This window comes from Rhagoletis zephyria, unplaced genomic scaffold (genome assembly GCF_001687245.7).
Source record: "Rhagoletis zephyria isolate East Lansing unplaced genomic scaffold, Rhagoletis_zephyria_1.1 Rzeph_scaffold_01206, whole genome shotgun sequence".
Lineage (NCBI taxonomy): Eukaryota > Metazoa > Arthropoda > Insecta > Diptera > Tephritidae > Rhagoletis > Rhagoletis zephyria.
Genome location: NW_016158290.1, coordinates 33,055 through 57,905, shown reverse-complemented (window position 1 = coordinate 57,905; position 24,851 = coordinate 33,055). Strand labels below are relative to the sequence as shown.

At 35.9% G+C, this 24,851-nt stretch overlaps 2 protein-coding genes across 3 annotated transcripts in view; both read right to left on the bottom strand.

The window, feature by feature from the left end:
* Positions 1 to 13,149, bottom strand: part of LOC108363169 (uncharacterized) — a 41,696-nt gene extending 28,547 nt beyond the window's left edge. For both annotated transcript variants that reach the window (XM_017616451.1, XM_017616452.1), the window contains exons 1-4: positions 13,013 to 13,149; positions 4,976 to 5,300; positions 4,826 to 4,902; positions 4,514 to 4,749 (exon numbers count right to left, since the gene is read on the bottom strand). In XM_017616451.1, the coding sequence (XP_017471940.1) occupies positions 4,514 to 4,749; positions 4,826 to 4,902; positions 4,976 to 5,142 (480 nt within the window). In that variant the 5' untranslated portion in view covers positions 5,143 to 5,300; positions 13,013 to 13,149. The remainder of the gene's footprint in view (positions 1 to 4,513; positions 4,750 to 4,825; positions 4,903 to 4,975; positions 5,301 to 13,012) is intronic.
* A 5,757-nt stretch (positions 13,150 to 18,906) lies between these two features.
* Pfrx (6-phosphofructo-2-kinase/fructose-2,6-biphosphatase) lies at positions 18,907 to 22,345 on the bottom strand. Its single transcript, XM_017616453.1, has one exon. It carries the CDS (start codon positions 21,707 to 21,709, stop codon positions 19,454 to 19,456), a length of 2,256 nt encoding a protein of 751 aa, XP_017471942.1. The 5' UTR covers positions 21,710 to 22,345; the 3' UTR covers positions 18,907 to 19,453.
* Between the last annotated feature and the right edge of the window lie 2,506 nt (positions 22,346 to 24,851).

Sequence of the window (24,851 nt, the reverse complement as noted above, 5' to 3'; positions counted from 1 at the left end):
ATATCTCAATTCTATCGACTAGATGTATGGTGTCAAGTTAGCACTACATACCATTTTTTCTTAAAAAACGAAAGCTACAAATTTTTTCTTTCCACAGCAAAAAAGCTACAATTAATGCCGCTGTAACCTTTCCAATATCTCAATTCTGTCGTCAATGGCGCATGGTGTCAAGTTAACACTACATACTAAATTTTGTTCGAAAAAGGGTCAACTCAATTTTTTCCAGAAAAACGAAAGCTACAAATTTTTTCTTTCCACAACAAATTTTAAAGTTAAAAGCTACAATTAATGGCATAGTAACATATTGGATATCTCAATTCTATCGACTAGGTGTATGGTGTCAAGTTAGCACTACATACCATTTTTTCTTAAAAAACGAGAGCTACAAATTTTTTCTTTCCACAACAAATTTTAAAGCTAAAAGCTACAATTAATGCCGTTATAACATTTTCAATATCTCAATTCTATCGACTAGGTGTATGGTGTCAAGTTAGCACTACATACCATTTTTTCTTAAAAAACGAGAGCTACAAATTTTTTCTTTCCACAACAAATTTTAAAGCTAAAAGCTACAATTAATGCCGTTATAACATTTTCAATATCTCAATTCTATCGACTAGGTGTATGGTGTCAAGTTAGCACTACATACCATTTTTTCTTAAAAAACGAGAGCTACAAATTTTTTCTTTCCACAACAAATTTTAAAGCTAAAAGCTACAATTAATGCCGTTATAACATTTTCAATATCTCAATTCTATCGACTAGGTGTATGGTGTCAAGTTAGCACTACATACCATTTTTTCTTAAAAAACGAGAGCTACAAATTTTTTCTTTCCACAACAAATTTTAAAGCTAAAAGCTACAATTAATGCCGTTATAACATTTTCAATATCTCAATTCTATCGACTAGGTGTATGGTGTCAAGTTAGCACTACATACCATTTTTTCTTAAAAAACGAGAGCTACAAATTTTTTCTTTCCACAACAAATTTTAAAGCTAAAAGCTACAATTAATGCCGTTATAACATTTTCAATATCTCAATTCTATCGACTAGGTGTATGGTGTCAAGTTAGCACTACATACCATTTTTTCTTAAAAAACGAGAGCTACAAATTTTTTCTTTCCACAACAAATTTTAAAGCTAAAAGCTACAATTAATGCCGTTATAACATTTTCAATATCTCAATTCTATCGACTAGGTGTATGGTGTCAAGTTAGCACTACATACCATTTTTTCTTAAAAAACGAGAGCTACAAATTTTTTCTTTCCACAACAAATTTTAAAGTTAAAAGCTACAATTAATGGCATAGTAGCATATTGGATATCTCAATTCTATCGACTAGGTGTATGGTGTCAAGTTAGCACTACATACCATTTTTTCTTAAAAAACGAGAGCTACAAATTTTTGCTTTCCACAACAAATTTACAACAAAAACACTACAATTAATGCCGTAGTTAACTTTTCCAATTTCGAAAAGTGTAGTGCTAACTTGACACACGTCGACGGCCCACCAATACCGACAGTAAACAACCCAAAAATTTTTGGGGTCACCTTTGATTGCCTGTTCTCCTTCTCCACGCACTCAACCGCAATTGTCAACAAAGCACAGAGCCGCAACAAGGTCGTCAAGTCGCTCGTTGGCAACCCCTGGGGCAAAGACAAAGAAACGTTGCTGGCAACATACAAGGCCATTGACCGGCCGGCACCCGTTTGAACGCTGTGGACGAAGCTACAGGTTTGTCAGAACGCCGCATTCCGAACAGCGACTGGGTGCCTGCTGATGTCGCCTGAGCACCACCTACACAGCGAGACCCTAGTGCTCCCCGTAAAGGAGCACAACAAAATGCTGTGTAAGCAGTTTCTGGTGGGGTGCGACGGAAGTGAACACCCCAATAGACCTTTGCTAGAGGAGGAGCCTCCGCCCAGGCATGTCAGGGGCACCTATTTATATACAAGAACGCGGTCCAGATACACGTAGATCAACCACTGGACCCGATGACGTACCGACGAGCGATCAACGACGAGGCGACTCCCCGCCTAGAATACCGTGATCGAATCTCAATCACCACCTGTAGCAGTGACGGAGCTTCAACTGCCAAGAGAGACCCGCGTTAGACGGGCACAGTTACGGTCTGGATACTGTAGCCGTCTTAACAGCTATCTGTCTAGACGCGACCCCAATATCCCCAATGAGTCCCCGGTATGTGGAGACTCTCCGCTCGACACCAACCATCTCGTCACATGCCAGGTCAATCCTACTCAGCTGACACACCTCTCCCCTTGGATCGACCATATTGAAACATCCCGTTTCCTGGGCCTAGCGTTAGTTGAGCTTGACGACAATGATTGAAGGATGAACCGAAATAGGCGGGGCTTAGTAGTGCCGCTACAACGACAACAACAACCCCATTTGCCCTTCACATTACGGCATATTCTGGTCTGACACATGGGGCTGACTGCGCGAGGTACCAAGACAGCTGGTTAGTCCCTACACGGCAGTTGGGGAAGGGAAGACGAAGAGCGAGACTTTGGTTGCTTACGTAAGGTCCGTTTAGCCGTGAGGGTTCTTCAGGTGCAAGGGGCACCGGCGTACTGCGCGAGTTGTGAACAGCAGTGAAGGTTGTGTTTGCCGTATGGCTTAAGCCACAAGGGCCGCATACCAATTGACCCACTCCCTGTGTGAAGTAAGTTCAGAATCGGTTCTAGTCATTCCAGCACATGAGAATGCTTTGAGTCAGTATTACCACTGCATTTGAAAATGAAAAACAAAAAGTTTTGCAATTGCTATTGTTCAGCGGAAGTCTATATGTAACGGCCTGATCTTGCGAAACAACGCTAAGTTTCCTGAAAGGCCTGGTTAATACTGCATCTGGCATGGAATTATTAACTTTGACAACAAATATGTATCTTTAAAGTCATCTTTTTTTAGAATAAACAGGGAGACTTCTTGTGCTGTGGTCTTCCATTATCCATCAACCCGGAGCCTATAATTGGTCTTACGATGGCGGCATACAGGGCACTATTATAGTTCATACAAGTTTTTTAATATTGTTTACACTTCAATTTCAAATTATTTATGTAAGTAAATATTAGTTGCGTTCGACACAAGGCAAATGCATATATAAATTGGCCTTGGTTTGACAGCACAAAAATTTGTAACATTTCTTCTTATTCGATAACTCCAAAAAAATTATCCATCACTCAAAAATTTACATTTTGGTGGAAAAGAAACGTTCATTTCAAGGCGAATTTATATGTAGGTGTATTTGCGTATTCTTCAAGCAGAAAACTCTCAACAGCAAAATTCTAAGGAATTTTTATCCGTTCTCTCTCAAAGACAGAAATGTTTGCAAAAGGACGCGAACGCAAAACTAACAAAAACCTGCAAGTTTTTAGTACAGCTGATCGAAATTTTGTTTACATAAAAAGCATAAAACAGAAAATATGAAAAGAATATAAATTAAAACTTTGCCTAAAGCAATTTACTAACCAAACATAAGTAAATGAGTGTTAGCTTTCTTTCGATACATTTACTTTGATCAGCTATTTTTATTGTTGGCAAAAAAAAAAAAAATCCAGCAGAAACTAGCAGCTTCTCATCAAAATTAAATGTCAGTTTTGTCTCTCAATTTCCCCTACTTTGCTGGATTTTTGTGTACGCCAACAGCAAAAACTAATCAATAAGCGAATGCACCTTTCGCCTGACGGCTTCGTGTGTCAAATTGAGAAATTTTGTTTGCATTTCCACACACATGCTTACAGATTTTGACAATTTATGCCGCCAAAGCAAAAACAAAATACATGTAAATTTTTGTTTTTGTACTCCTGTTCACCTAATATTAATTCGCCTTGGTTCAATTTGTGCTGGAAAAACTTTACGACAACAAAAATTATCCATCAGGAATCATATCGAGCCCTAACCGCCAAAATAACGTAAGCGACATTTTTTTCAAAATTTTATTTTTGATGCAGAAATGCATCTAGATGCTCTAGGAATATTTCTGCATCAAAAAGAAAATTTTGAAAAAAATGTCGCTTACGTTATTTTGGCGGTTAGGGCTCGATATGATCTGAAAACATGGTTGATTGATATTTTCGAATTTTGGTTGCCTGCTAATATAACTATATGAAAGTGCCAACTAGTTTTTGCTACCAGAAATGTTCCTGGCGAATATTGAACGATATTTTTCTTTTATTCTTCCATGGCGGTCAGATGAAAATCAGCTTGTTTACAAACTAAACACAAACAAAGTCAGCTGGTTTGTCTTCTTCCTCCTGTTTTTGCAGAAGGCTCCTCATTTTCCGTTCGTTAACTTTTTGGTTTTCCTCTCATTTTGGAGAGGATTCTCGCTTAGGCTCTTGATTTGGATTGCTAGCTTATGATGGCTAATTTTGTTATCGAACACAACTATTATGTGTTGAACTTGCCATCACAACTTTTACTTAATTGTAACAATTGCCGATCATATTTTTACGTAATAAATCTGCAATACAAAAATTTTCAACCTACCCCACTTCTGCGTTTATTATTGTAGTCAGTATTACAACTGCCATTGTTGTATTCATTGTCATAGTAATCGTTACTGCGTCGTATATAAGTCGGACCCAATATAGCCTTTACAATACTATCTGGACGATCGTTGATAATCAGCAAGTCTGATGCAACAGCTTTACGCGTTAAGCGCTCGGCGATCTCAACATCGGCGGGGAACTTCTCCATGAATTTATTTTTGGCATTATATAATGCTATACAATGAGATAGAAAAGATTAATCTTTCAATAATGTATTTTATTATTAAGAAATGTCAAAGTAAACACTTACCAGTACCCTTTTTGATGAACTCATCTTTTTTGCTGCATTGGAAAGGAAAAATTTGCTTTGCACTCTTTATATATTCGCTAAAAAATTAAAGAAAAAGCCAGATTAGAGTTTTGTCGCATTGGCTTTCACAAGAAACACGTTTCGACTTACTAGGCATCTTCTTGGAAGAATTTCACAACGCAATATGGCTTCTTTTTTAAGTGTTTTAGTAGTCCTTCTGGTTGGCGGTGCACATCGGTCACTTCGCCGGGCCACCAATTGTTGCCCAGCTTCACCCAAACGATGTCGCCATCCTTATAAACGCGATCGTCTGACATTTTTGCAGCGAATGCGCGCTTATATCATTAAACGGTCAATCAGTCAAAGCGCTTGACACTTGTGTACTCTTACTTGCTGATTTCGTGTTGCAAATTTACTTCAAAGCGCATCTGGCCCTTAAAAAATCCTCGGAGAATGTTTCACATGATTAGTTATTCTGAAAGTAGGAAGAACAAAGAAGCGAAAATTTTAATATGTACATAAATAAATAAATGTGATATTAGAGTAATATTAATTAATAATATAATATAAAATTTTAGTTTCTTGCAGCTAAGTTAGTGTGTAAAAGTTTATGAGTGTTTCTTATTTTTTATTTTTTTCCTACCAAATTTACTTAAAAGGCAGTAGTAAATGCTTGCATAATTATAAATTTTTCAGAATTGTGTTAATATTGAGTCATATTTAAGCATTATTCGCACTCGGACTGTTTTTTTACCAAATACAATAATTTCATAACTCGAGCTCTAATTAAAAAAAAAATAATAATAATTGGTCCAAAATTATTAACTCGGTGAATACATAAGAATAAGAAGAATACATACTTTCACCTAACTTAAATGCCAGCAATAAATGAAGAGTAAAAATGTATTTACGGATTAATTTCATAGTTATTCAGAATTGTCTTCCATACTCACTAACTTCTTAAAATTCTGCTTTATGAGCCATTTGAATACCAATACTGAATAAGTATGAAAAATCATTAAATACATTCTTAGTATTAACTTATTTGTGGCAATCAAGTTGAATTTCTAACTTTGCTTAATTCAGAGATTTCGATAGCGGTCATTCATATGTACACTAACTAAAGTGGTCCAAAAATGTATGTACAAAAATAGGGTCGGATTTTTAATCCCGCCACCACCTAGGATTGTTCTATACCCAAGAAAACATAAACCCATAATAAAAAGATTTAGGGAGTGCTCAAAGCACTCAAAGTTTTCCATATATTTTATATGGAAAAGAAACTTTTCTTAGAATTAGTGTAGAATTCTTGAAAATTAAAATAATCAAACTTGAAAAATTGTCATCCAAATTTCCAAATTTTTAATCAGAATATTTAGAAAATTTTCGGGTATGCTATTTTGTAGCCCATTCAAGTTTAGTCTAATAAAGTGCAAGTTTCAAGGCGCTAATAATTACCGTTGATTTTTTTTGGATTNGTATGCTATTTTGTAGCCCATTCAAGTTTAGTCTAATAAAGTGCAAGTTTCAAGGCGCTAATAATTACCGTTGATTTTTTTTAGATTTTTTTTTTTGTGGAGGGTGTTGCGCATTTTCTTGTTGGAGTTCTGACAAAATATTTTTTTATTTTCACTTTTATTTCAACATAAATAGATTGATTAAAAGAAAAATGCTGATAAAACTAAAATATTTCACGCAAACAGGGTTGAAATTTTAAAAATCTTGCCCGTATTTTCTTTGTAAGTCAAATATTAGTGGCATTGTGGTACTATGATAGCACGGCCGCGTAATCATAGTCAACTTATGCTCAGTCAAGGCGAATTTATAAAAGGTGGTGTTACTAGCTCAGCTGATTTTGTGTATGTGTTTCGCCGCACGGCTTCCGATATCAAATTGAAAAATTTTGTTTGAATTTCTACACACACTCTTACAGATTTTGACAGTTTATGCCGCCAAAGCAAAAACAAAATACATTTAAATTTTTGTTTTTGTACTCCTGCTATCACCTTAATTAATTCGCCTTGTGCTCAGTAGTCGAAAAAATTATAGTCGCACCAAATTTTGACAAGTTTTAAAATATTATTTTTGTTGTTATTTACTTTTTGGTTAGTTTTTTATAGTTCATTCTTTACCAACATCCGTATAAATACAAGTTTAAATGCAGTGTCAAACGATTGGGAATTTCCCGAAATTTGGTGCAAATCGTATACCAATTGTGTGAATGCCCAAATATTTTTCTTTATCCCAATCACGAAAAATAATTTGTTGAAATCAGAACACCTTACATTTATTTACGATGTTTTAGTCATAATTTAGAAGTTTTAAGAATGTTATTGAATTCAGTGGTGATAGTCACTTTTCTATGTTAGGTCATTTAATCGAGTGATATCAAATTAAAATTTTAAAATTTTCGATGGCTCTGAAAATTAGTATCGGAGGTTTTTTTTACCGAATTTGATATTATTTTTTGCGATCCGACAAATATTTATTACAGCTTTCATACAAAAAAAAAACATCCAAAAAGGAAAGAAAACGGCCAAAAACTTTGATTTTCGCATGGAAATGGCCCAAAATTGGTTGGATATATGTACATTTTATTTCTTTTTGCTGTAATTCAACAATTTTATTGATCTTGAAAAACTATTGTCGAAAAGTAACAATAATTTATAAAAATCGTAGAATGGCCTCAAGCTCAATAAAACTGTTCAATATAATTGTTACAAGGCCATAAATATCAAAATATCAAAAACCAAATAACTTAAGGGCGAGCATACCTAAAAGTTAAATCTTCTAAAAATATAATTATTAACAAAAACCAACAAACCACATGATCAAATGTGAATTGCAGCGGAATAGCTGCGCTTGATTGTAGTTGGCTCACATGAAAAAAGTGGAAAAAGCAACAACACTTTTTAAGGCGAACTTAGCACAGTGCGTAGGCAACTGGCTGAGTCAGCTGGGGTCGTTGGACCGAATCTCAATTGTACAAGTTCCATTTCTTGAAGGGCGCTGTAACCGGATTTTAACCGATTCCGAAAAATGAAACCAAATCCTTTTCAAGGACGTCGCCAACCTTTGCTGCCAAAATGGGTTATTATAATTCATACTACCCGACGAATCTAGCGGGGGTTCATTGTTCTTTTTCAACGGAACTGGAAACTCAGCGTGCAACGCGGTCCTGGTCACAACTTTCCCTATGCTTTTGAGAACAATGAATTTTACAATGATTTTTCTAGTAAAATGTCTAAATACTAGTTAGTTTTCTTTTCGATTATAAAAAATGTTCCCTATCAGTATTAGCAATGATTCGTGATTTAAAGATTGTACAAAGATTCCAGATTAAACAGAAACCCTTCAGTGGGATGCGAAACAAACTGGCGAAGGTTTTCATTATTTTTTATAAGGGAAGATTTTCACAATTTTTGTTTTTTTTTTTAAGCTGATTTCATTTTAAATATAAATAATTAATTTTGCCTTAGCAAATGCTTTTACTCGAATTTTTCAAACTAATTTAAGTGAAAAGTATGAAATTTTAAGTAAAAACAATTGCTTATTTTTTATGCTTACGGTCCATTGTGTTACTCAATTGACAATTGTCAACTGAAAAAGTTTGTATGCGATATAGAACTCGAGATCAGTGAGCCTTAAAACCTAGCACGTTTAAGTCTTAGGATTTTTTCCTTATTTCTAGAGAAATTTACAGCCCGTTCGACAGCTGCCAACTCTCAACGTTTTGATTTGACGTAAAATTCGTCTCTAGGGTGTCTAAAACATTTATTAGTCGACAGCTGTCAAGTGTTAGTGTTGAGGTCTGCGCGTTGATGTTGTCACACAAAGCGGAGGGACCTACAGTTTTACGCCGACTCCGAACGACGATTATATTTTAAGCTGTTCTTCATGGTAGATATACACTCGGAGGTTTCCTATTGCCTGCCGAGGGGCGACCGCTGTTAAGAAAAAACCTTTCTTGTACATTTTTTGCGATTTTGCTTTGACCATGGCTTGAACTTGTGGAGTGGAGCGGATAACCACAGCGGCCGGATTTAGCATTAGAAAAATACTACGATCCTGCAGTTTTACTATAATCCGAACAGCCCTTCTAATTGTTCGCGTAAAACATGGGGGGGGGGTTCTGGAAAATTTTTTTTTAGTTTCACTTTTATTTCAACATATTTTGATTAAAAGAAAAATACTGATGAAAGTAAAATTTTTCATAAAAACTGGGTTGAAATCTTGAAATTCCTGCCCGTAGTTTGTTTGTAAGTCAAATATGAGTGGCATTGTGCTACTATGATATCACGGCCGAGTAATCATAGCCAACTTATGTACAGTCGTCGAAAAAATTATAGCCGCACCAAATTTTGACAAGTTTTAAAATGTTATTTTTGTTGTTATTTAATTTCGGTTAGTTTTTTATAGTTCGTTCTTTACCAACATTCGTATAAATACAAGTTTTTTACATAGCGCCTTTGCAAGTGGACTGCTCAAATTTGGAAACATGAATTTCCACGGGTTTTGTTAAAGAACGAACTATATATTATATATTTTTTTTAAATATAACAAAAGTTCAATAACAACAAATATAATACGTTAACACTATAATTTTTTGACCACTGTATGTATTTTTTTATATCTTTAATTGGACCTTTACATTGTACATAAAGGAAGTACATAACAAAATTAAAAGAAATATGTGCCTTTTTTTGAAGTTCGTTTTACCTTTTTCAAGTTTAAGTGCCTTAAAAACCTACATTTCTACATTTCGGGGGGGTCAGAAAACGCCCACCCCCCCCAAAATATGGCCTTGAAACGCTGTATGTATTAAGGCAGAGGTGCTCAACAAATTTAAGTTACTGAGCCAAACGACAACCACATCAATACCAATTACAACAACATCGTTCTGGGATTTGCAAAAAATATTTCAACCCCAAAACCAACAAATCAATGATACAAGCATACAGCTGAGCAAATACATACAAGTCAAGGTGAGGCAGCAGCGAATGAATGTCGATCGATTTTGGTCCCGCTTGTTTTGCCGAATCAACGCTTGATTTGTTTGTTTTGCTTGTGTTTGTTGTAAGTGAGCCAATGTGAGCCACAGTGGTGTTGTTGTAAGCCTACTGAATGTCGATCGATTTTTAACGGTGAACATTTTGCGCATTGTGCTTCCACGATTTTTGTGTTTGTTGTAAGTGAGCCAAAGTGAGCCACAGTAATGTTGTTGTGAGCCAACTGAGCCAATTGAGCTACTGGATGAGCAAGCCTGTATGGTCAATTTTTGGTAATGACTTCATATATATTTTATTTTTTATTTATTTTTATTAATTTTAATTTTTTTAACTCTTAATTTTTAAATTTTTTTTATTTATTTTTTTTTTATTTTATTTTTTTTTATTTTANTAATTTTAATTTTTTTAACTCTTAATTTTTAAATTTTTTTTATTTATTTTATTTTTTTTATTTAATTTTTTTTATTTTATTTTTTTTTTTTATTTTATTTTTTTTTATTTTATTTTTTTTTATTTTATTTTTTTTTATTTTATTTTTTTTATTTTTTTTTTATTTAATTTTCTTTAATTAAATATTTTTTTTTAATTAATACTGCAAAAAATCTTATCACTAAAATACTTACCATAAGTCACAACAAATTTGGAGGCGAAAACATAAAGAAGGTACACAGGAAACTTAAACAAAATAATTATCCCACGCATTTAACAAATTTATTTTATTTTATTTTTTTTTATTTTATTTTTTTATTTTATTTTTTTTTTTTATTTTATTTTTTTTTATTTTATTTTTTTTTATTTTATTTTTTTTATTTTTTTTTTATTTAATTTTCTTTAATTAAATATTTTTTTTTAATTAATACTGCAAAAAATCTTATCACTAAAATACTTACCATAAGTCACAACAAATTTGGAGGCGAAAACATAAAGAAGGTACACAGGAAACTTAAACAAAATAATTATCCCACGCATTTAACAAAAAGTCTAATCGAACAGGCGCTCATGAGAAGTAATAACCAACCCTCTGCGGAAACAAAAACTGAGCCAAAACAATTTACAGTGTCACATACGTCCCCAAGTTAACTCAAAAGTTCACCCACAACATTAACAACAACAAGAAACACATAACTATAGCATACAAATCGAATTGCACTCTGTCCTCGGTATTCACGAAAACGAAAAGCCCCTTCGAGCCACAACAACAAAGCAACGTAGTATACGAGATTAAATGCAAAGGTAAACGAAACGAGGACTGCAACCAAGTCTACATAGGTACAACAAAACGATCACTAGGCACACGATTATCAGAGCACGATGCGGACATAAGGAAAAGGAAAAACAATACAGCACTAGCACAACATGTAATAACGAACGGTCACACAGCTGATCTAGTTAGTGCGATTTTTGTTGCACGGCGATTTTTGTTGTCGCAACTCGACGTTTGTAGGAGAGAGCGTGACGAGGAAAGGAGAGGGGCACCGAGTTGCTTTGTGCTCTCGTTCGTCTGTGTAAATTGAGTTAGCGATTCACAGCTGACCACAACAATTGCATACACAAAAATCGTCGTGTGTAAATGAAATGAGCAACACCAAAAGGGAATGTGAAAAATCGCGTCGACAAAAGTTTCCGTGTATAAACGCAGTCTTAACACANATTGCTCGTTTGTCACAGACACGGTTTATGTCAAAAATTTTGAAGTGAAACTACCTTCTAAAAATTATTGTATCATGCGTTAGAGAGCCTCCGCATAATGCGAGATACAGAGAGGACAGTCAACAAAAAAGAAGACACCAAAGTTTGTTGTTGTCTTTGATCATCACATAAATGTGTTTTTATTTGCTTTAATAATGTATAATTGTAATTGTATGAATGTTTTTGTTGTTTTTCAATAGATTTGCGCCCCTGAAGAAGTTAAGGAAGTTAGCGAAACGTCGGGCAAAAAATGAAGGAAACTGTGTTTTCACTTGCACTAGCACCAGTTAGATCAACCAAAGCCTATACAAGCAACAAAATTAATTTTTTTTAATTTAAATTTTTTTTTTCTCAATTTGTAATTTTTGTTAATTTTTATTTATTTTTCTCAATTTGTAATTTATGTTAATTTTTATTTTTTTATTTTAATCTATTTTTTTTAATTTTTATTTTTTTTATTTTCATTTTTTTTTTATATTTTTGTTAAGTTTGAATTTATATACATCTTATTTTTACTGTTAAAACAAAAAATAAATTTTCTTTAAGGGGCTTAAAATCACTTGAAATTTTCGTCGCTCAAAGAGTTAAGTTGGAATCACACGATTGCTGCAAATGCACCAATCTGGCACATTTTTATTGTGCTGATTTGGCGCACAATAAAGAAATGGCCCTAATCAAATTATGTGCAGTCACACCATTGCCTGTTTTTATACAATTGTTGTTGCACCCGCTTTATGTTTGATTACACGCACAATCGATGTCCGCATGAGCCGATTTATTGTGAGATCACACGATTGGGATATAAACTAAGGCAATAATTGACGCATTACGGCAATCGTGTGATCTGGCATTTACCGAGGTTTTCTTGCCGGTCAGTTTATTGCCCATATGAGTTTTGGTAAGTGGCTTAGGAGTTAGTGTGATATTTCCTTACAGTTGAATAAAATTAATCTTTATAATAATAATATATAATAATATTCAGCATGTACAGGGTGGCGGCGAAAAAATGTTACCGAGGTTGTGTTTTTTTTTTTTTTTGAAAAATAAAAGGATCCTTTGCGAAAAAGGTATTTTATTGTTAACTTTCGCGCAAGTCTTCGTCGGTTAATTTATTTCACATCTTCTTTAACCCTAGGCTAATTTTCTTCATTTTGAGTCCAGAAATCGAGTAGACTCGAAACTGGTGACTCGGACGGCTATTCATTCGACCAACCCTATACAGTTTTTATTTTTTCTTTCTTTTTTATGCAAAGCCTACGAAAAAAATCCCCGGAAAAAGCCTTGCGTGCCACAAGTATTTATCGCCCAAAGTTTACAATGGTGGAAAATGCAAATAAGGATTAAAATTTTAAAACTAATTAATAAAGTTAAAGTTAAATCTGTGGAAAGTTAACAATAAAATACTTTCTTTGCAAAATCTATAAAGGAACATTCTATTAAAAACAAAAACTGCGTGACAGTTATTCGTCGCCACGTTGTACATACATACATATGCTTGAAAGATGGAAAAATTCATATCCACCTATGCGTTGAGTTGTTTTTGATAACCAGATGAGAGTTCATGTAATTTATAGAAACTAATTTTGAATATATTTTGTATTTTTCTCGGCATCTGAGCCCACAACAAGTGCTTGAATGCATCTGAAAGATAATAAGATGGAAACTCGTCGAACTCTTCGCATTATCACAAGTAGACGATTGCAAAATACCTATATACATATGTACTACATATACATGTACATACATATATACTTGTCTGTACTTCCAACTGCTTACTCACAAAATATAAAACCACTTTAATTGCTTGACAGCCTTTAAAGACATTTAATAACAAAATGGCCGCAATCCTCCTTCTGCACGCACAAGCCATAATATGTAATTTCATTATGGTCTCAAGGTTGAAGTATTGGATTTCATTTAATAATATCGAAGTAATTTTTTAGGGTGAAAACGCAGTATAAAAATGTGTGCCAACACAAAAACTGGTATGGAAGTGTACTATATACAGTCAGTGCCAAATGTAAGTATACACCTTGTTCTAATACAATATTCACATTTATTTTAATGACAAAATTTCCAATTTTTATCGACTTGAAACTGGCACCTTGTTTACTAAAATTGAACGGGCTACAAAACTGCATACTCGAAAATTTTCTAGAAATTCTAAATAATAAAAATTTTGAAATTTTGATGAAAATTGTTTGAATTGTTTGTGAACTTTATATAAAGTGTGAAGCTTTGATTTATATGGTTGTTGTTATAGAATAATCTATATTTTCATAAATAATAAATGAAAAATTTTTTTCTTGAAAATAAGTGTTAATATTATATTAGAACATCGTGTACACTTACATTTGGCACTGACTGTATGTATATGTACGAGTATATACTTGTGTATAACTGAATAAATTGGATTACAGGAAGATCCGCCACAAGTTAAAACATATACTACTGTGTAGAGTTTCTGATACTGATGGTTGGCAAAACGTGAGTTAGGGCTATGTTTATGGCTTAACATGTTCGCAACCGAGATCGGCAAGGTTATTTTCTTACTTTTTGATTTTTTACCTTCATTTGCTGGTACTTACTATGAACAATTACCCCTCTCTCGTTTTTCCAGCAGGCGCAAACTGCAGTGAAGGATTGGATGAACTACTCTCCACTTAAAACCTAAAAAAAAAAACAGTTTCAATTCCCTAATTGGAATTTAAAGGGATTTGTCAAAACAAAGTGTCCAAACTCATAATGGTAGAAGTTAAAGGGTTAAACAAAACGCAAACAAATTTACTACAGGCCTCTGAAGATAAGAAATTTGTTAGCAATAGCGGTGGAGAAAAATCGTTTTGGGGCTTGACTATAACGTATGGAAACTTTCTAAGTTTAGTAAAGCCCTTAAATGCCTCTAATTGTATGGTCCGACCCTTTCCAAAATGTTTTAAAGGTTATATGAAATTCAAGACTAATATTTATTTAGAGCACATACATACATACATATTTATGCACATACAGTGGTGGAAAAATAATAAGGACGCAACATTTTAACCAATTTTGTTTATTTAATATTTACTATTTTGTAAAAGTATAGCTCATTATCTGACAAAAACCATTTAAATTCCTGTTTCAAACCTTGTGCAAATATTATAAAACAAAAAATTTAGATAAAATTTTGCAGTATGCAGTTTTATAACCCATTAAATGTTAGTATTATTAAGTGCAAGTTTAAAGTAGCTAAAAAATTGTGTTGATTTTTAATAATTTTGTACACTTTTATACAAAAATATTAAATATAAAATAAACGAAAGATAAGTTAATAGTAAAAAAGTAAAAATAAATATTTCTAGAACCAGCTTTCTAGATATGAAGCAAATCGGACCATAAATACTGGTTTACCAAATATCTCGACTCCTGCAGCATCTATCGGCAAAATTTTTTAAGGAGTTATTCCTTTTCATGTAAATAATGTACGTGAGGCCACGAGAGGAAAAGTGGCCTTTTTTGTACTTAACTTCTTAGAACAATTTCAAATGTGATCAATTTTAAAATAAAAATCGTTTATTCCTTGCTTTGATGGTACGCTACTTAGCTACTTAGCTTTGTACCTTAAAATTAAAGAAGAGACAACTTTTATTTTTATATTTTTTTGGGTGAGGTCAATTCTACACTCATGGCCTCAAATATGAACAAAATCGGATTACAAATCGGTGTTTTCAAATATCCCGACTCCCGCGCCACCTATTGCATTAATTCATATATCGTATTGCATTGTAATCGGCTTCTGAGCCATCTGAAAGTTTCAAGTTTGTAGGAAGAAACATACTTACATACATACAGAGCAAGTTAAATAAAAGCTTGTAAAAAATAGGCAACATTTGTTAACATGTCGCGTCCCTAAATACATATTTTTCCACCACCTCGTTTCTCTTCTGTGTCAACTGACACCAATTGGAAACGCCAAGTGAAGCCAAGTCTTTCTTCACCTGGTTTTCCTATCGTAGAGGTGAAGGAGAGCTGGGGCGTTTTGTCTATTCGTACGACATGACCCAGCCAGCGGAGCCGCCGTATTTTAATCCGCCGCACAGTGCTATATTGAGGTGTTCGCCATCGCCAACGCACAAAGGAAGGTAAATCTAATAAGCAGAATCTTTCTCTCGAAAATTCCAAGAGCCGCCTCATCAGATGTTTTTGTACGCTCTTGTAAAAAATCATTCCTGAGCGGTTCAGTCCTGCGGCACTTATTATCTTCTCCTACATCAGATTCGATGTTTGGCACTCGGAGTGTACTTACCATCTAAAGCACTGGAAGCGTGCTTTCTGTCTATAACAACATGATCGATTGGGTCTCTCATTTTTCGATCTGGAGACATTCACGCAGCTTGCCCGCCTTGGCGTGGACAATTCACGGCGACGGAGTGCAACTCTCACCACAAATTCAACACCGAATTTGCGCTCTTTTACGTGACATTAATGGCCTTGCACCGATCATCGCGTTTCTTTGTCTTCATGAGGATATGAGCCGGACAGAGGCATCTTTCCCATTATGGGTCGGGACATTCTTGGTGCATGTCTTCAAATCGTAGTAAGCGCGAGTTGCCACATCTTATATTGTGGAAACTTCAACCGAAAGAACGTTCAGAAGGAGTCAATTAATTTTATTTTGTGAAAACTTTTTTTCTATGGTACAAGCTTAAGTTGCGCCGGATTAAAGCCTTAGAACGACTGTCAGAGAAAAAATCGTTTATGGTACTCCGCTATTTTGTAAAGCTATCGTAAGCCATTCTCCAAGTTTTAAATTCTGTTTCTTCTGAACTCTGACTCCAAACTGCAGGAATTTACTTACCTCTTAAAATAAAACTACACCACCGATACTTAATATAAGTAAAATATTTACTTCAAATAAAGGTGGTAAATTATATGAAATAACAGGTATGCTCAATTTTTTTTCGTTTAGTTATGTTCACAAAAAACTCTTTCCCCCGATCTAACTGAAAAAAATTTACTTTTAGGAAATGAGCATCTATGTACACATTTTCGCAATGAATGAAAGCAAAACACGGGTTATTTTGAAACGGACAGAAAATTAAATGGAAACAATAAGAAAAAGAAGTGATTGTCCTAAAATTCTTGGGAGAGATCTGAAACTCTCCAATCCTACGTAGCTTACGTAGAAGGGGAACCAGCCAAAGAGACGACACCTTTCTCTAGCTGAGGATTCTCCAGGCACACTATTCCATAGAAAAAGAACATTGAGTGGAAGCCAAAGCGATGCCTCACTGCCTTCAGGTACCCCGCAGGGAAGAACTTTTTCGTCGACTTTTCTAGCCTTCCTTATCGTGGTTTCGTAGTCATATTTTATACGGGTTTCCCACTTAGAAAGTCGTCTGCGAAAGCGTCCTATCTTCGAAATGTTTCGAAAATCTATTCTTGAGAATTTTTCTGAGGTTGGAAGTACCTTGTGGTTCACAATCCGTAAGTACACAATGAAACACAGACGGGTCAGCGATGCATTAGGAAACAGGTGTAGATACATACATATATTACAGCTTAGGTTTTGCTTTATTTTTGAATGGATTGCTGAATTCAACAAAAAATGTTGACAAATTAATTATTTTAAACCCTGTATGAGCGATTTTCAGTTTGGCCACCCTTGAATTAAGGTCTTCAAAGGGCCAGTCAAGCAACGTACGCTGCCCTTAAATGGCTCTGCAGTGCTTTGACCCATTCCCGGATAAGCACTTGTTTGAGATGTTCGACACTCTGGTATTTTTTAATGACAAATTTACTTTCCAGAAAATTCTAATGACCACTAGAAAGCAGACACGCCAACCAACGACGGTGATGGTTTGGGCCGCCATAGCGGTTGATTACGATCTCAGCACGTATTTTTGAGCCGTGGCCTCAAAATAACTGCACAGTTATATCGGGAAACTATTTAAGAGGCTGTTCTGAAGCCTTAAGCAGACAACTATTTCGGTCGCAGATATCGGACATTCTTACAGGACTCACGATTCCTTTTGCGTCTCACTCAATCGGTAATACCATGTTAACCGGTTAAGACATATCGCGCGCAGGGGGCAAAGGTCATATTCCTCTATGAAGACTGAACAAATTTAAACTAAATATTATTTTCATCTAATACCCAAATTCGATACTACTATAGTGGAAGATAGTACATATAAATTTTGGTCCCGATTGGAATCGGTTAAGGTGTGTTGCACGGGCTAATCTGAATTTTGAAAAATGAGACTGGATGTTTACTAGGGTGAATGACTCGGTTTTTCCAAACCGGTTGCCTGCGGCTTTCTAGATATCTGAGTGAAGCCGGTTTTTTTTTGAAATCTTGAATTTTCGAATATCGAATAAATCGCATTTTCTTATCGCACAAACTGTTTTTTTTTTATTTCATAAAAATCTTGACTTCTCAATAAAAGATTTGAATTTTTCGAAATTTTAATGATTCCAATGATAAATAAGAAGCTTCTGCTTCTATTCGTGCTCTGCTTCTTCATGTTGTGACACAAATGGCTGAAGTACACGCCGAAGGGTGGCCGGTATTTGAAAAACCTTTTTTTATGTTGCTGGCCCTAATACTCAATTCGAATAACTCGAAAAGCGGCTTTGTAAAAAAGGCGAATAATCGAACATCTTACATATATATGTATGGGGATTAGATTACCATGATCATTATCCTTTGTGGCACGGAAGAATTCTTGGGCAATCAAGATCATGGACGTATTTACAGGATAAAAAAGGTCCTTAAGTCACACTGCCCCCTTTCCTCTCATTTTCATCTGGTGGCTTTTTATGGTGGAATGCATTGTATATAAGGCATATATTTTAGCACTCATTAATTTTCCCCCGGGTAATATTAAATAAAACAACAAACGGTGTAATGTGTTCTCATCACTTGATAGTTTATTTGGGATTCAGTACATGAAGCTTTGAGTTTATTTAATGACAAAGAATTACACTCACAAAGTTAATTTTAGTTGCTATGTATTGAGTTACAACAATCAATTTTTTTTTAAGTATGTATTTATTATGTTCGTGATTGGTTTTGTTTTGGTTGCTTGCTACAAAAAGTTTCAGCCTAAAGTCTTCTTACCTCCTGCAAAATTTAATTAAACTGAACAAAAAATTTAATCAATAATACAAAGAATTACACTCACAAAGTTAATTTTGGTTGCTATGTATTGAGTTACAACAATCAATTTTTTTTTAAGTATGTATTTATTATGTTCGTGATTGGTTTTGTTTTGGTTGCTTGCTACTAAAAAGTTTCAGCCTAAAGTCTTCTTACCTCTGCAAAATTTTAATATTTAATTAAACTGAACAAAAAATTTAATCAGTACTAAATTGAATAAATGACAAGCACCAACAACTTGGAAAATGAACAAAAAATATATTTTCGAAAATTATTTGATTTATTACAACAATTTTGGTAAGAACTAACATAGATTTAAGTTTAAAATTAGCAAATATTCTTAGCGCTTAACGTTTTACATAAAAATTATATACGATAGCGTATGTATAATGTGTGTATGGTTGGCTGTTTAGCCCGTAAATACGTATAAGAAAAAAGATCTCACAAACGCGTACAACTACATTACCTTCATAAATAAGTACATATCAGTATATATATTTGCATTTAGCTAAAATTATTACAAAATCGAGTCCAGTCATATCCAAGTTGCAAATAGTAAACTTTCGTGCCATTAAAAAACTTGTTTCAAAAAACTCCATCATATTTGCCAAAGTTTTAATACAAAAAAGCGGCTGTGCAAAAATCACCACCAGTTATCGATTACATTTCAATCTTAATCCTCACTTAAAACTTCAGTTCGAATGCTATGTCTATTTATGTTATTTATAATGTATTAAATCTTGGGAGATGTGCCAGCAGTCCTCGCTTTAGTGGAGCTCCGGGTTGCCGTCAGAGGTGGGCGTTGTTGTTCGAAGCCTCATCGTTCGAGCCAACAACCACGCCCTCCTTGACCACCGCCAATCCATTGCCTATAACTCTGGTTCTGCCATTTGCCGCGGTGACATCGTCACCTACTATCAAAACCTTACCCACGCCGTCGGGTGCCACCAAGTCGCCACTCAATCCATCCAGACCTAAGGACACATCGCCGGGTATCTTCGGCTTCGGACGATGTGTGTCGACTGCATCAACGGGCAACTTTATGTGCTCCACCTTACAGCCGTAAGCTACCGGCGTCAACTTAATAACCGTGTGCAGCGGCACGAACAAGTACGGCAATTCGTCGGCCGACTTATCCAGGAAGTAGGCAAACAAACAGCGCAACACAGCTTGATGTGAAACTACCAACACATTACCTTGACGTTCCAGCTCCATTATAACTGGCTCGAGACGTGCCACCAAATCCTCGTAGCTCTCACCGCGTGGGTAGCGGTAGGCAAACTTGTTAATGTCGCGTGCCTTGAATTCCTCGGGGAACTTCTCCCTGATCTGCTCGTAAGTCATCTCCTCACAATGGCCAGCGTCTATTTCATTCAATGCCTTCCAGCGTTCCTGTGGTGCTTTCACATCCGCTACCGTTTGTATGGCACGCTTCATCCACGATGTCCACACGCGCAAGCCATCAATATGCTGCTGCTCGATGAAGGCATTCAAAGCTTTGGCGTACTGCCGTCCGCGTTCACTCAAATTCGAGTCGCCACCAATTAGTCCCTTCAAATTATGCTCACTTTCACCGTGACGCGTCAAATAGATGGTACGTGGTGATATGTGGGTATTCATCAGATAGTAGACGATACGGGATTCCACATGCCCCTCGTTGTTGTAGACGACGGTTTTCTTGCCAGCATTATAGATCTTCAGGAAGCTGAGATGTGACTCAGTGTCCTCATCAATAGGTTGGTAGCGCTCTTCGTAGTGTTCGATGCGTTGCAAAAAGTCGCGCACCACCAGATCCGTATTCATATTAAGGTAGTCGGGCGAGCTCACCTTCACCTCCTTAATGTTTTGTTCAATAATAGTCGGATCATCACAGATCGATTCCACAAAGAACAAACGGAAGTTATGTTTCTTAACCACTGTATCGTAGATTAGCTGCCGACGATCGGTTGTCGAGTTTGTGGCATCAAAGACGGCGACACTGCCCAAGCCGCTTAACAGCCACTCGCAGGCATCGTGAAGTGCCTGACTGGCACAACGTGACCGTATAGCCATTGCCGCTTCATTATCAGCACGGAAGAACTCATGCGACTTGTAGGCGGTCGTGGCACAACGCCGATATTCGCCCAAGTTGAAGACGCGCGTCGATATGCCAATCCAGTTCAAGTAGCGTGCCAGTTTCTTCGAGATGAAGGTTTTGCCGCGTGCCGGCAAGCCTACCATAGCGATGACGTGCGGTGTAGTAACATCGGTTATAGCGCGTTCACCACGCACTGGAAAGGGTTTGGTCATCACCGTCTCTGATGTGGGCGGTAGTAGCTTACGCAATTCGTCAGACATGACGCTCGGACAAAGATGCAATTCATTCTCGATGGCAAGATCAGCCGTTTTCTTGAGTTGATTGAGCGAGGTGGTACGCACGCGGAGCGAGGGTGACGTATTGAAGGGCATATCCATTATGCTGGTGGCGGTCACAGAGCGTACAAGGGACTGGTGCTTGATTGCTGCGGCAACGACGGATGCTGTGGAGGAGAGCAGTAGGGAATTTGTGAGGGTCAATTGGGTTTGTGTCTTTTGATTCTTCAACTTTTCAATGGGCAATTTGGCGGGAAAGGTGGAGGAGGAGGTGGATGACGAACAGGGCGAGGGTGACGATGAAGTGGACGTTGACGACGAGGACGATGAATATGAGCCGATTATGGATGGCGGTGGCGTTGGTGGTGGAGTTGGTGAAGCTACCAGTATGGGTTGCGGCGGCTGTTGAGTTTCAATGTGGTGAACTTGTGTGTTAGCTTGGCTGTAAGTAGATGGTGAAAATGTTTGCGTCAATGTATCTGACGGCAATGTGGTGAATGTAGTGGATGTTTGAGATGCTGTTATCGTCGTTATGATTGTCGCTGATGAAATGGTTGAGTTCAATGAAGCCAGTGCATTTGGTGAAGTGGTCGCAACTGGCTGCGATAATGGTGAAGATGAAGATGAGAATGGTGATGAAGATGATGATGATGTTGGTGATATGGTTACATTGATACGTTCAATATTATTCATATATAATCCTTTTAATTCAACTTAGGCAATACAATTCAGAAAGTATATATATAGATTTTAACTAGCTGCAGTTTCAATTTATGGAATTTGGGTGACGAGGGTATGCACTTATTACAAGCTTTCGTATTTCGTCAATATATCTCGGTTGTATTTCTTTTTAAACGCAGTCTGGTGGACGTTGTGCAGTAAACTTTTAAAGTTGCTCAGCGCAGTGAGTGGAGCAGAAATTTAACTACCCCCAGCCTGACTGTCTGCTTGTTTGCCTGTTTGCCTGCCTGCCTGCGGGCCTCTTGGCCAGGCCTATTGTATTCGAAGTCTCGAAGCGCTTTTGTTGTTCTTGTTGTAGGAAAGTTGTTATAAATAGTTTTCTGTGAAAAGGTTTTTTCACTCTGTCTCGACTGTAAGAATTTTTTCTTATGCGATTTGCTTGCTGCAAATAAAATTTAGAACAAAAAGAAAATTCCTTTTAAACACCACAAAATTCACAAATAGTACAACGCCAAGGAAGTAAAGAATGAAAGTATTCGTATATATTGATCAGGCAAGTGAATTTACGACTATACGAATACCATCGAGTTTTCTTTATTGGATGGAAGGATGAAATCGGAAGTGAAATTTGACGATTTCTTTTGAAGTTTGAAAAATAAAGCGGTAAATGTAATAAGAAACGAAACTAGATCGAGCATTAATTGAATTAAAAAAGAGAAAATATATAAAGCATGGTAAAAAATGCAATTTTTACTTTCATTTTCATGCCAAACGCAAGAGCTTTACATTCCGTCATATACATTCCGTCAAAATAAAACCTGATCTACATCAGTCATATAAACGGGTCTCTTTATTGATAGCTAATATGTTAAATTCTTCCATGCTGTTATAGTTTGAGGCAACAATTTATTTAAGTATATATGCCGGTTTTAGAGCTAAAGACCGAACTTTCGTTTTTGGAGCCATTGTTTTCAAAAAAAAAAAAAAAAAAAAAAAATTACTTAAGCAAGAGGTTTGTAACTATTTTGATATGCACACTTTTGTGGAATGGAGATGCCAACAGTTTATAATTTAAAACTAAGCACGAACAATTTCGAAACGTGGGTATCAAACGAGACATATTTAAATACACTTTGATCCAAAAATATCTTTAAACAGAACAGTCACCTACCTAAAACTAAATTTGTTAAAATACTATAACACTAGAATCAAAAGGAGACTTAAAGACAAACTTTAACACAAATTAAAAATAATTTAATTTTGAGAAGACACCTTTCTAGAAACCTCTTAGAATAAGGTTGCCATTTCCCATAAAAAAAAAGAAGTAATTTTGGTAGCTTGTGTTGCGTATTTGAAATCGTACAATGCAAGTACCTTCGCGTTTTTTTTTAAGAAGGCTTTATCTATGCATCCATAAATATTTATGAGTAGTCAGCTGGCATTCTGCATAGCAAATTGTAGCAAAGGCCGCCATTTTTATATCTTTCCAATTTCGAAAGTCAAACTACCACACAACTAAGAACTGTAAAGAGAACTTGAATTCGAATTTGATCCTGCGCGTGGACCAGGTCCAGGAACGGCAAGAAATACCAACTCAAGGGACAATCGGTCAGAAGAGTACCTTTTCTATAAGAATCGAGCTAAGAACATTAGAAGAAAGAAAGCATTAACATACCGAGCTTACAGCAAGAAGCGTGGGTGGCGGGCTACAGTATGCTGACTTTAACGCTCGACGACGCCCACTTTTGACAAAAAAAAAACGACGTCAAAGGTGCATTTGGCGAAATTTCTCGGACTAATCGAAACTCAATATTTTCTATAGCACAATGCCGCAGGAAGAGGAAGTTATGGTGACCGCTTTAGTGCGAAGAGTGCGTTCTTAGAACGGTTAAGCAGGGAGATAAGTAATCGAACGGTTTGACGATGATTTTCTTGTCATGAGCTTGTACGGCTAGATTTTATAAAATAAACAGCTAATTAAACCTAAATGAAACCGAACTTAATTTTCTGACGGAGGATTAAGCTCTTAGAGCTATTGTGCGACTATAATGGAGAGTGTATTCAGCTGAATACCGTGAGAAATCTACTCGGCGCTGTTTCCGGATTTTGGGTTTATCTAATTTCGCGACTTGAAAGACTTTACCAAAGAAATCGTAGTTCTGAGGCGTAAAAAATGCATGTCATAATGGAATTGCAGCCACAAGAATTGGTTTCAGCAAAGAATCGCGTTCAGTAACAGGGCCGCTTTTCGATGCAATGAATAAAGTCAAGAATTGCTCAAAGTACCCTTACATCCACAAAAATTCTTGTTTATAGGCAGGTAGAAGCTTCAATCCGTTGTTGTTGATGTTGTTATTGTTGCTATGGCGACTACTTAGTTCAGCTTAAATCAGTTAGTTTTTCTTTCGTCAAGCTAAACTACCAGTAGGGCCAGGAATAGTGCCTTTTCTGCCGCGGTTGGACCGCATGGTAAGCTTTTCCCTAATTTCACGTTTGCGCCTGCCAACTGGCCACTTCGATTGTGCGATATCAAAACTTGAGACAATTTCCTTTCGGGCCTTGAAAACCAACATTGTTTGCGCAAATCGACAAGCAGCATTCGCAATAAACAAGGACTGCTCGGTAAATTAACCTTAAATATGGATCACCATGAAATCTATTTGCTAAAAATCACCTTCAAATCCCATTTTCGGCTTTATTCCAAATTAAAATAAACAATTCAAAACATTCACATTTTAGCGAGAATTTTATATATTGAAGACGGCAATATTGAAAAGTCACACCACCTTTAACTTACACTTTGCTTATAAAACCAGATAGCTAAAACAATCACATTGTCCCTTACTTCTCTTACGAACTTCACAAATAAGCATTCAGAAAAACTGCCAAAAACTGTTTTCAAACTCTCACACGCTACCTTGACCAGCTGCGTCCGATTTTCTTCTCTCCATCTCTGCCACAAAATTATCCTCTTCAAATTGTCGGAAATTTTTCTCAAAACGCCACTTGCCCACTTGGCCCGTTATATCCGATTTTCTTCGTTGCATGATTATAATTATATTTGTATCCTTTCCAGCGGAAAATTTTCCTGACAGCTATAGCCTTAAATGGAACTTTTTAAAATTACCGCAAAAAGTAAAGTTTACAGGTTAGC